At 37.9% G+C, this 15,972-nt stretch overlaps 1 protein-coding gene across 2 annotated transcripts; it reads right to left on the bottom strand.

Annotated features, from left to right (window-relative positions):
* Nucleotides 1-2,036: 2,036 nt before the first annotated feature.
* LOC139962136 (uroporphyrinogen-III synthase-like) lies at nt 2,037-15,362 on the bottom strand. Of its 2 annotated transcripts, none has more exons than XM_071962060.1 (8): nt 15,205-15,362; nt 12,210-12,372; nt 11,156-11,336; nt 8,969-9,121; nt 8,398-8,481; nt 7,194-7,279; nt 5,346-5,447; nt 2,037-3,737 (listed from the first exon to the last, which is right to left on the bottom strand). In XM_071962060.1, the coding sequence occupies exons 2-8, from the start codon at nt 12,270-12,272 to the stop codon at nt 3,612-3,614; spliced, it is 795 nt and encodes a 264-aa protein (XP_071818161.1). In that variant the 5' UTR covers nt 12,273-12,372; nt 15,205-15,362; the 3' UTR covers nt 2,037-3,611. The 2 variants fall into 2 exon arrangements, with proteins under 2 accessions (XP_071818161.1, XP_071818162.1); XM_071962061.1 differs by having other exon boundaries at nt 12,210-12,363.
* Between the last annotated feature and the right edge of the window lie 610 nt (nt 15,363-15,972).

The following is a 15,972-nucleotide window of genomic DNA, read 5'->3' as shown; positions in this document are numbered from 1 at the left end:
GGAATAGTCCAAGAATGAATGGGGGGGGTGAAAAGTAGCTATTCCACTCTTCAAGATGTTCACATTTTTACAATATTCTGAATCTCTGGAATGTTATTTTATGCTATGACAACATTTATAATTTGGCTCTCCAGTGTGTACAGTAGGTCTAAACATTAATATTGATCAGAGTTGTCAACAAGTCCCTAGCTGCAAGTCTCAAGTCCAGTCTCAAGTCTTTACCAGCAAGTCTCAAGTCAAGTCTCAAGTCACCTTGAAAATTTTGAGCGAGTCTCAAGTCAAGTCTCAAGTCAAGTCTCAAGTCTTTGGAGGTCGAGTCTCGAGTCAAGTCTCAAGTCCCTATGAGCAAGTCCCAAGTCAAGTCTCAAGTCTTTGAAGTTTGAATACAATGATGCAGGCTACAAATAATGTAACAGTGTTTCAGGAATTATGTGGTATAAATTAAACAGCCGAATAGCAAAACCGGGGCACACGCCACGGAACAAATTACCTCAAAATCTGCTAGCCACTGTTTTATTGAAAAAGGCCAACTTTCAGCCAAACAGCAGCCCTGGATGGTATATTCAACCAAGCCAATGGTAGTTATGGTAACGCCTGTAGTCGTCGTTGGGCGCTCGTAATTCGAGCGTACACAGTACACGAAACCATAATTATTTATTATCGATATCAACTTATGAAGTTATTTAATGATTAGAAAATTGTGAAATACAAACAAGTCTCTAGTAGAAAAACCGAGTCTTTTGAAGGCAAGTCTCAAGTCAAGTCCCAAGTCTTTGCTAACTTTTTGGGCAAGTCTCAAGTCAAGTCCCAAGTCTCTGACAGCCGAGTCTCGAGTCGAGTCTCAAGTCCTAAAATTTGCGACTCGAGTCGGACTCGAGTCCGAGTCCCTGACTCGAGTCCCCAACTCTGATATTGATCCATTGTTTAATAAATTCTAATAACTCAACCAAAACATTTTCCTTTAACTTCATACAAACAACAGAGACTACAGGATACCTTTGGTTGACTATTAATACCATTTTTGTTTCTATTTGTATTGTACTGTAAACATGTATATGATGCAATGAAAATCTGATGGTTTCCTCCTGTTTTGTGTATCAGCTATGGATCTATGAATTAGACTTAGTTGTCCAGCCACTCTAATTGATGAGCCTCAGTTGTTTAAACAGTCATTACTCTAAATTCACAAGCACAAGCTGGCTATTCTGGATTTCAAGTTATTCACCTTCAAAATATGCTAAAACTCTGCAATGCTCCTTTAAGGCTTAACTGATGATGACGATGACGATGACGATGATCTTGTCTCCTCAGTGCAGGCCTTAAAGTTAATCCATTGTTTTATTCATTCTTATTAGCCTAACTCACTCACAACAGTTCCTTTAACTTCATATAGATATGGCACACTTAAATGACAGTGAACTCCATTTGTCCTTGACAAATGGGTTCTATATTGTAAACATGACATTTGAGCCCATAATAACCTTAGTTTCCTACTGAGGTCTGTATTGCATCACAGGACCTGACTTAATGGTCTGTCTCTTAGACTTTACTGTCCAGTCACTTTGCTGATTACTTTGATCAGCCTCAGATGTTTAAAGGGTCATTCCTCAAAACCTAAATGTACAATGTGAACTCCTAGTGCAATGTTCTAAAGGTTTGACTACTTTACATCAAACTTAACTGTCTCCCTCAGGTCATCCTCTAAGACCTTAAGACAATTATCTCGCCCAAATCTTTCAAGTTCTGATGTAAAATGCAGGTTTGCATAACTTTTGAGTCAGTCTTCTGGTTATGATTATGCAAATTATTATTATGCAAATAGTGATGGATGGATGGATGGATGAGAGGACATCAACATTATAGAGATTTAGTTTGAAGAGTCTCAAGAAACCCATTTGAAACTATAGTTGGCGATTCGTCATCTCCCATTTTAGAGAATTTGACAATAAATTTGACCAGTTATTACCAGAAAATGTCATGATTGTCTGAATCAGTACACTTGGATACGAAATGAAATGACAAAGTACACATTATAGTTAATTTCTTTGTCCATAACTTTTGATCAAATATAATCATAGATTTAAAGTAAAAATATGTTGGGAAGTTTGTCAGACAGTTAGTTTCTCTTGACATCCATGGATTGTTTATCTTATAACATTCTGTACACGACACACAATGATGTCATCAGCAACCCAATAACCCAGAAAATAAAAATATAAAAAAATGGCCCAAATTCATGGTTTGACAGATTTTTGCTAAAAGTCACAGAATTCTGCCACAAAAATACAATTTCTGCACTGTCTGAAAAAAGGAACTTATACTATTGGTTGCCATTTCAAAAAAGCAATGCTCCATTTTAATTTAAAATTATCATTGTTATAAATTTTGATGCAAATTGATAAACCTATTTAACTATTAAATTCTGGGTTTGTTAAGTTTCACATAAAGTGCTTTTGCGCAAGATGGGAATATATTAAAGTTAAGAGTGAAAAAAAAAAATCAATACAAAGACAAGAACTGAGTGAGAATGTATGAAACAGAATAAATCTTCAAGGGAAATTTGAAGGGCAAACCACCATTGATGTGACAGCATGCTTGGCAGCTGATACAGTAGCTGATATAATACTTGATAACAAATCTCAAAAACAAACCAACAAATTATTATATATTATCCTTTTAAGATTTTCTTAATATGCATGTATTTGTACAACATTAAGGCAAGATATGCACAATAGTTTGAACTTGATGATCAGTTAACCTACTGACATGCATGACAAATTCTGCTGAAAGATGTATGGAAATGTTCCCCAAAATGCGTTCCTGTGAACAAGCTAACATTTTTCTAAATCTAAGTTTTCAAAATTCCACTTATTTACTTATTAAAGCCATTTCATGCTACTAAAATTATTCTGACTGAAACTGAAATTTACTGCCTGAAATCCTGTTTTTTTTTTCAAATTTTTATACCAGTAGTATCTACAGATCTTTTTTTGAGCTGATGGTAATTTTTCTCACGTCCTGACTCAGGCCATTCGATTGAACTTTGACAGGATTAGATGGTTAAGCAGCTGTAGTTAGTTCTATGCTTCCATAATTCCCAGTTTATTGGTATCACTAATGCTGGGCCAGGCGTTATTCATTAGTTTACTAGCCACAGACAGTATTTACATCTGTAGGTTGCCACAGCCTACGGCTAGCTATACTCAAGCGGACAAAACTGTCCGATTATGTGGTTTATTTCTGGCAGTCACTGGAAGAAATTTCAAACTAAATTTATTTCCTGTGGAACACTGTAGTTCCATCTTATGAGATCTAGGCAATTGGACTCGTGAGTTTCTTCCTTGTCCGGCCTGATAGGTCACAGTCAAGACTTAAGTGTTAGCATGGCATTGAGTGTGAGGGAAATGTTTGCACCAGTTGACACTGTGCACAAAATGTGTCTAGATGTGAACACACCAGTTGGATATCAATTTTAACACAAACATTACAGTTGAAAACTAAATATCCTTGAATAATAAATATCGGAATCTATTTACATTCATACCATGCGATGGTTCTATGTGCTGGTCAGACCATTTCTATATATTTCTGATTATAACTCATTATTAATGTCAAGTAACAGATGTGTCTGTGATGCATTCAAGAAGGGATTCGGGGTTAGGTTTAGCAGCGACACCGGAAACGGTTAGTCCATGCTCTAGCATCGCTTTCTCTGTGGTCAGGCCAATTGCAAAAAACTGCCAAAGAAAAGAAAAACAATAGGAGATGAGAAAAGACTACTGGAGAATCGCTGTAAACTAGTATTAAGGGAAATAAATAGCACTATTCAGATACAGAACTAAGTGCGTGATCTACATTGAAGCAAGAAAATCACTCACTCACTGCATAGCTTTAAGAATGTAGGAAAATAGATGGGGCTATTTATAAATAGAAAGTAACTAGGTGAGATATTACTACACAAACATATGACAATTTGTATGTGACTTCTGACTGGGACCTACAGCACAGCAGCAGCAGACAACATTTCTAATTTATGAAGTTAAAGTCATCCAGTGAGCTTCTTTTCATTTTGAAAGTTTTTCACACAAAAATGTATCAGTTGTAACTACTGAATTGGTAAACAAACTTAAAACAGAAGTTAATAAGTGTTTTGTATATTAGCATAATATTATTATGGCCATAGGATAAAACCAAACTCTACAGCATACACAGAATTCTTTACGCTATTTCAAAACTTACACTATCCAGTCTGCATGCTTCCCAAACCCCTTTTCCCCACCCACCTCCCTCCCTTCTCCCCATCAAGTTAAAGAGAAATGAAAAGAAATGACAATTGTACAAAAAAAAGGAATATTCTGTCACAGGGTGATATGGAAATTTAAATCTTCCGTATAAAAGTATTAGTACTTAAAGAAGAACATGGACATTACAAGTCTCCTTAGGTTATTTTAGACTGTCGTAGTTTGCCATTGTCTTGCAAAGCAGGACAACAATTCTTACCTGGTTTGAGATAATGTTACATAACCTGACTAAAAGGTGTCTGTTATGTTGCTTGTGCGACATTAACTAAAAGAAACTAACTGGACATTTTTTTTTTTATTTGGGTATGTCGGGAGTGTTTCGGGATTAAGATAGCTAAAACAATAGCTCTTGATGTCTCAGGCATCTGACAATTACTTAGGTTGCTTATGATCCTTCAGATAGAATCGTTCACACACAGGCTGTGGGCTAAATTTTGAAAGCTGCCTTAATATTTAAATTAACATAACAAAAATGACAGTGTGTAAAGAAAATGAGTTCTACTTTATAATCGGGGGAAGGAGTTAGATTCTGGAATATTTTAAGAACTCCTTAATTACTATTTAGCAGTAGAGAACACTGCTTTAAAGTATTTCTCAATATTGCTTATATATATCTCGGAATTGTAGCTGTTTATGCAAATTTTATTTCACAACCTTTGTTACCTAATTTTTGTTTTCATTTAGAAGTCTTGATAAAGTATCATATGATAATTTGTTAGAAGTCCAAACCATAGTCTGATATTCATTGGGGTCGGGTTTAAGTGAGTTTTTTACATCCTAGTAATTCAATTGAGCCCAAACTTGTTCCAATACCTTTGGTGACAAATTCTATCCACCTATTCTGGAATGCAAGAGTCAGTTTTGAATGCCATGAAGCAGCATCAGGTGCCTATTTCATGCATAAAGTTTTTTAATATTTTGGTTTACACAAACTAGGCGAGAAGGTTAGTTTATTTGATCGTAACCTCTTTTTCCCTTTATCTGAGTATTCGAAATGAAAGATGTGAATAAATTAGCTTTTTAAACCATAATTTAGATCCATACCTTGCATTTATTGCTGGGTTCAATCTGTAATTCTTTTAAAACCGTCTTGGAAAATTGCACGCCCGATGGACTGAAGAAAACCACAGCGTCGGGACGCCTGCCCTAAAATAACCAGAATAGGAGACATAAAATACATTTATTATTTTGAATTTATATCATTCAAGTGCTTAAGGCGAGGGATTATGGGTCTGCTTACCCAACCAATACTGGATCATGGGGAGATCCGGATTAAAATCTATCTCTGGCTGGCTTTGACCAGCACTTTCACGTAGTCTGGTTGGAAGAAAATACTGTTACAAAACACAATTACCTACTACAATATTTCTAAGTAGTCTAATGATGGATTGAGACCTAATTTGGACACGAAATTTACAAATTACTAACTGCGATAAATGCTATCTATCTTTTTGGCTCTAGCCAACCTACACCAATCTTTGTCAAGATTAAAAGTGTTCTTGGATAACGTAAATCAAGTTTCTAGTATCGTTGGGAATCTTGACTATACAGTAGTTTCATATGCATCCATATATTTCAGATGTCATTCGTCAGGCTAACATTAGTTTCTGGCTGTTCGTTACACTGAGTTGATCGATGAATAAGTCTTTATAAAGCTAAACTTAGAAATTAATAGCCACGTTTATTAAAAAGTGGCATTGCTTAAAATTGGAGTGCCTGTGATACTTTGAATATTGTTGATTAAAGAATTCAAGCTTTGATTGAACGTGTTAACAGCAGCTTTGGTAACAGAATTTTAATTGCATATCTGTTCAACATGTCATTGTTAAATGTCGATAGTTCTTGTGATACCATTTTTTGACAATACTTTTTTTTCCATTGATAATGATCCATGAAAAGGCCAAGATTGTGATAACATATCAGTAACAGTCATATAACTGCACCAACCCCTTAAAAAATTAACCAGCCAAGGTCAGATGCAGGTTGGCCTCAGATAGGTACAATTTTTTTTTTATTAATAACTATGTAAAGCAACACATATATTCTGCTCTTAGTTAGAGAGGATACTCTACTGGAGGTTGTGGTGCATCTCTTGATGAAAATCAGAAACACCTGAAAGAGAATTTGTATGAGAGAGGAACAATCCATGCTCCTGACTGTTCAACAAACCAAAGAATTCATTGGCAAATATGATACAGTGAAAGTGTGGAAGATAAGGTTTTGGCCAAAACAGACTGTGTGAGAAGAGAGAACATGGATTCTCACCCGTTTTGCCCGTCACGGAACATACCAAAGATACTGTATTGAAATTAGGATGCAACACAAACAATATTGCTCACTTATGTCCTGTAATACTATGAACATAATAAACATTGCATCCCTTGCTGTTAGTCATTATCACCAACACCAGAGACTCCACCCAGGGGAGAACACCCAAGCCATAAATTCCCTTCAGACCTGAGTTTTAAGATGAACCCAGTTGGACATATATTTTTAGAGAGGAAATCAACAGACTATATACTTGTTTGTGATGAAGTGCAACGATTGCACTACCATTATCCTCGGACTGGTCCTTGTCTCATCCTGTATCCTGTATCATCAATCGTGCACAGAAATCTCATGTGCTGACCAATCAAGATGCATGTAAATGATTAATACTAATTATCAAAAAAAAATTAAGGGCCAGCAGATTGCTGACCAGTCAAGCGCGCAGCAGTTGAGTATAAGAACAATATGGCCTGCGAGCACGCCATGATTAAACAGGAGGGAGATTTAGCAACCGTTCCTAACCTTGTTAGTAACTTGATTGTAGCTCTGAAGTCAGAAATAAAATTCGATATTTATGAATAACAACTTTTTTCAGTTTTGGTGTGAAGAAATGCAACAACTTACATGATGTTTGATGTAACCTTCTAAATTTTCTTTAAGTCGTGGCTCTGGGCAAGTTTTGTAGACAATGCAGGGTGTAAACTTTACACCTGAAAGACAAATTTGCAATGAAGTTATATTTAACAAAAAATATTCTATGAAATGGAAATGCTTTCTTCCGAATTCTCTCGGTGTGTTCTTTCCTTTGTATTACTCGGCCATTATATGTAATACATACCAAGAAACATTCATCATTTGAAAAAAAAAGCTCCAAAAAAATTGAGTCACTGAATATTCATACAGTTTTGGAGCAAGATGACTCAGGAGACAGTGTTGAAAGAAACACAGCATGATAAAGTTAGCAGCTGGTATTGTTTTAATAATAAAACTACCATCACCATTTATCCACTAGATTCCATCAAGTCACTAGTGACATCACTATTAACTATTTCTTCTAAATGAGTAAACATTGCACTTTACAGTCAATAAAGAACTGTCTGCAAATGGGGCTCACCAGCATCTCTACAGAGTATGTCACTAATAGTCCTACTGGGATACATTGACTGTAGTTCCTAGTCAAACGGTTCTTCAAACTTCATGACAAACTTATGACGGCTGGCAATAGTAGTTACAAGGGCATGTAACAGCTTTTAGCAGAAGCAGACGCCCTAAACAGTGCCTTATACCCTCTTGTCCAATGTTTGTGCTATCGTAATAGGTGGAAACATTATCAAGATTACGGGTGGCAACATTACTCGCTTCGAAGGCTAAATAATTTTGCTTTTTCTTTATCTCAAGACCTCCTGGTATAGGTAAAGCCAACAAGGAAGGTTCATTGTGTAATGGCATTTGTTTCGAAAAGTCAAACACAATTTTGCTTGTCTTAATTATTCTTTTTTTATTTAAACATCACTTTGCACTAAAAATGTAAGATACTTCACATACAAACGTCTTGCAAACTTACCCAGCTGCTATACATAGTGAAGATAATAAAAAAAATGTGAAATAAGGATTAGCAGGGACTAGTAAGCTAAGAAGTTATCTCAGAAAAACTCAAAGAAACTTATTAGTCCACGGTTATTATCCTGCCTACTTTGAATACAATCAAAGAATTGTTTCCCTTTTAAATTAGACAACCTTTCTGAAAATTTCCAAATAATTTTGCATATACAGTCAGTCACTCAACAGATGGACCAATCACAGTGAAGGACTCTTATTTTCAGCTTACCTCTGCTTTCCAGTGACTTTGGTATAACATCTCTTCTTAAAGTTCCACATGGAAACAGCAATGGTGGTTCATTGGGCTGTATCTCTGAGGATATGAATGTATGTGATTATGTATTAATTAAAGCACAGTGTTGTTTCTCCTAAAGCAATACAACAGGGTCTAAACTGCTGTCTACTATGCATGTTTGAAAGAGCCAATCAGCGCAGCATATTCAGTCATGTGATACGGTTGCCATGATAGTTCCACATAGTCAGCTTACAGATACTACAAACTTACAAGATACAGCTGTAATAAACGGAGTGCGTTTAATAGCGTCAATAACAGTACAAATTACTGTAGTTATATATGACAGGAAGACAGTTGGGGGTGTTCATAGGCTCAGTGACTAATTTTCATCCTGAGTCACAAGGTTGGCAAGGATAACGGGGAGGGAATGAACACTATAATCCATAGATGTATGCGAAAATAGAAGCAAGAGAGGTAGTGGGGGGGGGGGGGGGGTTGGGAAGGTTGGGAAGGTACCTACTGTATGTGTTCATCAAGGATTACCTTGAGTATGTCAAACACTTACTCTCAAATATGACTTGGACAAGATTCTCTGCATTGCCACAATCGGCACCGACCGTTTGGAAACCAACATTTTCTGCCTCTGAGGATGTAGAAGTTCCCACTGAGAAGGCTGGGTGTCTCCCCCAAGCCACCTGAAGTCCACTTGATGACCATTCTGCTCAAAAGAAAAGATAGATAGATCACCAAATGCTTATCTTGAAATACCACTACAAGGGACCACTACAAGCATTGTTCTGAACTCAAGACAATTATTTTCGATGGAAACAAATCATGTTTTGTTTGTTCTCATTTCTCTGCTTTGTCTCTGTAAAAATGGATAAAGTAAATTCTGCTCATGGCTCTCAAACTGAAGAAAGTCTACCTTGCTCATTTGAGTTGTCTCTTAATATATTTTATTACAACTTTGTGACTACGATGATCCTAGGCTATGTATACCACGTACTATCCCCCAACCATTCAAATCCACCACTAGAGTAACAATCGAAGTTTAGAACACACCAGTCATCTTGTCACCTCCAGTCAAGACTTTGCAAGTTTGCATTCTGAAATACAGCTTAGAGAAAGTACACAAGTAGGATTTCCCTCACAGAGACTATAATCCAAAAAAAAACAAAAACAGGATGTAAAATATTAGAATTACTGATTGAAACATGTGCTGCATTTCATACCAAGTCCCCTCCCCATCTCAGCGATGTACAGCCTCCCCTCCCCCATCTCAGAAATGTACAGCCTCCCTATCTCAGCAATGGACAGCCTCCCCATCTCAGCAACGTAAAGCCTCACCTCCCCATCTCAGCAATGGACAGCCTCCCCATCTCAGCAACGTACAGCCTCCCCTCCCCATCTCAGCAATGTACAGCCGCCCCTTCCACATCTCATCAATGTACAGCCTCCCATCCCCCATCTCAGAAATGTATAGCCTCCCCTCCCCATCTCAGAAATGTACAACCCTCCCCATCTCAGCAATGTACAGCCTCCCCTCCCCCATCTCAGAAATGTACAGCCTCCCCATCTCAGCAATGGACAGCCTCCCCATCTCAGCAACGTAAAGCCTCACCTCCCCATCTCAGCAATGGACAGCCTCCCCATCTCAGCAACGTACAGCCTCCCCTCCCCATCTCAGCAATGTACAGCCGCCCCTTCCACATCTCAGCAATGTACAGCCTCCCATCCCCCATCTCAGAAATGGATAGCCTCCCCTCCCCATCTCAGAAATGGATAGCCTCCCCTCCCCATCTCAGAAATGTACAACCCTCCCCATCTCAGCAATGTACAGCCTCCCCTCCCCATCTCAGCAATGTACAGCAGCCCCTCCCCATCTCAGCAATGTACAGCCTTCCTCCCCATCTCACAATGTACAGCCTCCCCTCTCCATCTCAGCAATGTGCAGCCTCCCCTCCCCCATCTCAGCAATGTACAGCCTCCCTTCCCCATCTCAGCAATGTACAGCCTCCTCTCCCCATCTCAGCAATGTTCAGCCTCCCTCCACATCTCAGCCATGTACAGCCTCCCTCCCCATCTCAGCAATGTACAGCCTCCCCTCTCCATCTCAGCAATGTGCAGCGTCCCCTCCCCATCTCATCAATACAGCCTCCCTCCCCATCTCAGCAATGTAGAGTCTCCCCTACCCATCTCAGCAATGTACAATCTCCCCTCCCCATCTCAGCAATGTACAGCCTCCCCTCCCTATCTCAGCAATGTACAGCCTCCCCTCCCTATCTCAGCAATGTACAGCCTGTTCTAATCAGTAACCATTAATCAGATTAGCAAAACTTACAAATGTTTCGCTATCAATACCTTTGAATCTTATGATGCTGAAAGATACCTACTTGACTAATTAGCATTTTTCAATCCATACAAGTTTTCAAGTTCTAGAACTAACAATTAATGTTGTCTGAATGTAACCAGTTTTCTGTACTTCAAAGTCACACCTAGATTGAGTATTTGAAGCAATGGAAAATATTTGCTGTGATCCTTGTCCAGCTTTCTTCTTTCCTTCTTAGTTTATGATGTCATCTGGCATAGAGACAGTTGGCATGGTTACTGAATACATTGACCTTCATGTCATGAATTTTGCTGGATGCAAAGCTCCGTTCTTTGCATACGTTAGGATCAGTACAAACCTATACTCTGTACGTTATGATCTCTAAGTCATGATCTGTAAGTTATAAGCCGTAAGTTATCTTACCTTCAAGAGATGAATATTGTTCAATGCAAAGCTTCACAGCTTGAACAGTCCTTGGGCTGGAGAAGATAATCCCAGAGAAGTCACCTGGTTTCTGTATCGATTCATATAACTTGTCAAGGTCAAAAAACTCAAATCCAATGGGAGATGTAGATTCTATGTTGATAGAAGCAGAAGAGAAAACCTGTTGGTGAGAAACAGAAAAGATATCCAGTTAGTTGTAAAAAAAAGTGTCACTACTATAAGCACATACCTGAACAGAACTCACACTGGTTGTACTGTAGTTCTCACTTACACAGAGTGGCAGCAACATTTCACTACTTATATGCACGTACCTGGACAGAAATCACTTACGTAGAGTGGGCAGCAACATTTCACTACTAGATGCACGAACCTGAACAGAACTCACACTGGTGGTAGTTCTCACTTACATAGAGTGGGCAGCAACATTCACTAGTAGATGTACGTACCTGAACAGAACTCACACTGGTGGTAGTTCTCACTTACATAAAGTGGGCAGCAACATTTCACTACTAGATGCATGTACCTGAACAGAACTCACACTGGTGGTAGTTCTCACTTACATAGAGTGGGCAGCAACATTCACTAGTAGATGTACGTACCTGAACAGAACTCACACTGGTGGTAGTTCTCACTTACATAAAGTGGGCAGCAACATTTCACTACTAGATGCACGAACCTGAACAGACCTCACACTGGTGGTAGTTCTCACTTACATAGAGTGCGCAGCAACATTTCAGTTACTAGATGCATGTACCTGAACAGACCTCACACTGGTGGTAGTTCTCACTTATAATATCTGTATTAAATTGCACTTTGAAGTTCCATACAGTATCTTGTCTACTTGTCATGAAACACATGTGTATATTATCTGGGTCATATCAGTCTAAAGTCTCACACAGTGGACAGCAACACAGTTTGTCACAGGTGAATTTGCATTTAAAAATTAAACCTTCTGACTTACATCAAATGTGTTTTGTAGTTGAAAGTCTATATGGTTTTTATTATTGTTTAACACATGAAACGATCACCAAACCTGCTGATATTTGTCCGGTGAAGAGTTTGCTTGAGTCGATCGTAAAAGTAAAACACTCATCATTTCATCATTGAGTGGACTATGGGGCTTCAAGAGTGAGACTTGTGATCAATTTTCACATGACAGTTCTCAACCAGATGTTCCAGTTGGAAACCTTGAAAACCTTGAAAGTTAAAAGAAAAACAGAAAGCCAGTTGGTTTTGTGATTCCTTGCTATACAGTTTGCTCAAACTTCAAATTAACTATCTGACTAAAGTAGAGTGACGTAGAGTGATCGTTACATTTGTCCAAAAGATTAGCGAGAACCAGAAAAGATCAGAGATGTCCATCTCTTATTTGAGCACTCCCTTGTGGGCATGACACATTTCATTCATTGGTAAGGATTTTACAGTACAGAATTTTTAATTCAAAATGTTTCCATATCCAGAAAGAACAGTCTTCCTATGTGAAATATAGACCCAAAGATGTATGAATAAAAGGTTGACTTCTTTTAACCAATTTTGAGCTAACAAATCAGCTCTGCTAACAACCATCCCTTTAATAATTGTTCTTAATAAATGAGAATTACATGACATTGTTTATACACTGTGAAATATTTTCACAATCTACTGCCATAATAAAAGTCATCTACAGTAGTATAAATCACAGAGAAAATGGCCAATTATGAGACCATTTTAGATAACCTGTTGACCACTTGAAGCTCAGAGGGTGAAAACTGATAAGAGCCCCCTGAGAGTTTTAAAGCAAGACTATCAACTCTTTGAAGCAGATTTCATTTCCTGGATGACTATGTTTTGTTGAAGACCTATAGAGCCCCTTCATAAACTAAACTGAACTTAACCAAACTTTGTTCACCAAAAGAAAATCATAGCATTGAAGAATTCATTGAAGAGGTTCATTGTAGCTTAAATTTTAGAGTTATCATCCTTAAAAGGTTTTTAGACTTTGACACCTGTTGACCTCATGTGACCTTTGACCTCTACCAATTTCAATAGGGTTCTTGCATTCATCAATTAGCTGGATCTACTAACTACTGTAAGTATGAAGTTCAAGAAAGATGCACTTCTTGAGTTATCATGTTTACAAGATTTACAGACTTTGACTTATAATCTTGACTGCAAATTACCTTGGTTAATATACAGTACTCATAAAATCTAGACTATGACTGCGGACCAACTCCAAAGGCTGCTCAACATTGCTGTGACCAAGTTCGGAGCTTAAATAGATCTCAGTGTAGGCCTGTTTTCTGTATTCATTAACAGTTAGCAATGTACTGAATTGATCATGGTAAGGTAACATAATGTTACTCAACATAAGCCTATATAAAGCTATAAGGTGGTTGAAGGGCCTTTGTTTTAGAAAGGCTCTAACAGTAGAAAGCTAGTCATTTGAGAATACAGTGAATACAGGGTGTAGTTTGAAGCGTCAATGATTACTGTCCAAGTAGAGGGAGGATCACTAATGAGTTCCGTAAATCAAGGTTGCCTCTCACTATGGTAAAGTTGATTAAAGACTGTGGACACTGACAGTCCTATTGCAAATGAGACATATTTCACGGGTCATCACCAGTGCATTTAAACCAACAAGCCTGAATTTTATTGGTATTTATTGTGTTGAAACGGCATACTGGCATGTCATTAATGTCACCCCTGCAATGGATATAAGAGCACCCCTGTGGGATCAGAGTCTGATGCAATGCTAATGTAATGAGCTAATAAAATACAGTAGGTTTCATCTCACAAAGTCTATAAGGCAAAGCCTTAGGTTCAAAACCATAATACTAGCAGCTGGCTTTGCTTAGGGTTACCTTATTTGTTTTTGAAAAAGCAGGACACTGATTCGCGTCCTACACTGATCCGCTTCCTGGGGGAGGGGTCTAAGAAAAATTTTCGTTTTTCAAAGGTGCCTAGATGCAAAATGGTGCAATCTAAATCACTCTAATAGGGACTCATAATTACGGTGTGTTCACGCTATTGACTGCGTTCTACTATACTTTGTGAGAGCCCGCCTGCGTGCAGGAAAGTGGTGTGTGTCTCTACTGCTGTCCGTATATGGTAGGTAGCAGACAACGCGAGTACGCGTTTATTGCGTATAAATTTAGTTGGAAATCATTTGCTCGTGACTCGTGAGGCTAAATTAGGGAAAACCTGTCAATTCCTGTGTGAAATTCATGAAATCCGGATATTATTGCCAAATTGGAAAATCCACCTGGACGCCCTCGTAAGTCACAAAAAACCGGACATGTCCAGGTAAAACCGGACGTCTGGTAAGCCTAGCTTTGCTAGTCCATAGCTTCAAAGTACATGTACAGTGTGCTACTATAGCACCAGCTGACATATTTCTGAATGACATTGTGTAAATAATACTTAGACTCCTTGTGACTGGTTTACAAATTAATATGGCAAACTGACATGTAGGCCCTAGCATAGGCTGACTTACCAGTATAAACAAACACAGGTAAGGAAATGTGTATTGCCACTATGCCTAGAAATGGTAGCTCAGTTGAGGTAGGACCACATATGATGGTATACGGTTAATTCGGGATAGTAACGGCTAATGTTCTCTTAAAGGATAGTGGTGATGATTTTGAACAGTGGTTTATTCTTCAGCTATGTGATTTTATCAATGGTTTGACCAGATGCTAGAAAGAATGGAAATGGGCCGACATTCTGTCAGCCCAATGGGTTTAGCTCCTGTTACTCTCTTTGTTCTTTTCAATCTGTTCCGTTCTATTATATCATCTCTGTTATTTTTTTGTATTTTGAACAATCAGAGTGCGAATAAAACAAACAAACAAATGCATGATTGCAATCAACACAAGACAACACGGTAACATGTATGTCAATCATTTCGCATATCTACTCCCTGTACTATTTCGGATCTGTTTAGGTGATAGTCACAGCCACTGCTGTTGTAAGGAAACGATTCAATTGTGTTTTACGAAAAGCAAATTTTTCTAGGCCAAATGAGCATAGATCGGTCCTAAAGGGCTTACCTTACTGTACTTTATAGTAAATTTGACAGCAATCCTCTGCATTCACAAACTTCACTCTCACAGTGTGCAGCGCACATCAGACCCCCAGTTGTTCAAGGGATCGTCCTGTGTAAACACTGCGTTACTCACCGTACCTAAGTTCAAGAGAAAGCTATTCCACACTGTTAGTGTTATAAAACTCCCATCTCAATATATTGTTCTGAAGTCGAGATATCGTTGATTGAATGATAACGTATTTTAACCTCCAGGAAATTGATCGACAGTTATTCTTGAGTCAAAAGTATTGAAAATATCAATGGATACTTTAACAGTTCTTGAAAATCCCGTAGTTAAAATTGTTTTAGGACTCGCTGAACACGAAGACTAAGAATCATATTGTCTTCATTATATGAACTTTTTATTGCTGCATGATGACTTCAAGAAAAATCGTAGTCATTATGCGGCAATTTTTACAGTCACATAATAACGAATAAAGAAAAAAACTAATTATTCGGCAATGTCATATAAGAACTACGTAAACCTTACTCATTATGCGGCCGTTTTTACTGCCGCAGAACGACTTTGTTGATTCAAAAGTGACATTCACTTGTTAATATTATGGTTTTAAAAGAAGTTTAGTGAAGAAAAATTAAAATAAATATAGAGTATGTAATTCAAATATATACATATATATATAAGGTTCTTCTACCTCCTTTCCCAAACAAAACATATATTTTAACTTTAAAGTGACGTCTTCTTCATAACCCTAGCATTGTTTTCTTTAATTCT

The sequence above is a fragment of the Apostichopus japonicus genome, chromosome 20 (genome assembly GCF_037975245.1).
Source record: "Apostichopus japonicus isolate 1M-3 chromosome 20, ASM3797524v1, whole genome shotgun sequence".
Lineage (NCBI taxonomy): Eukaryota > Metazoa > Echinodermata > Holothuroidea > Aspidochirotida > Stichopodidae > Apostichopus > Apostichopus japonicus.
The sequence above is the reverse complement of the archived record's forward strand: the minus strand, read 5'-3'. Positions and strand labels throughout refer to the sequence as shown.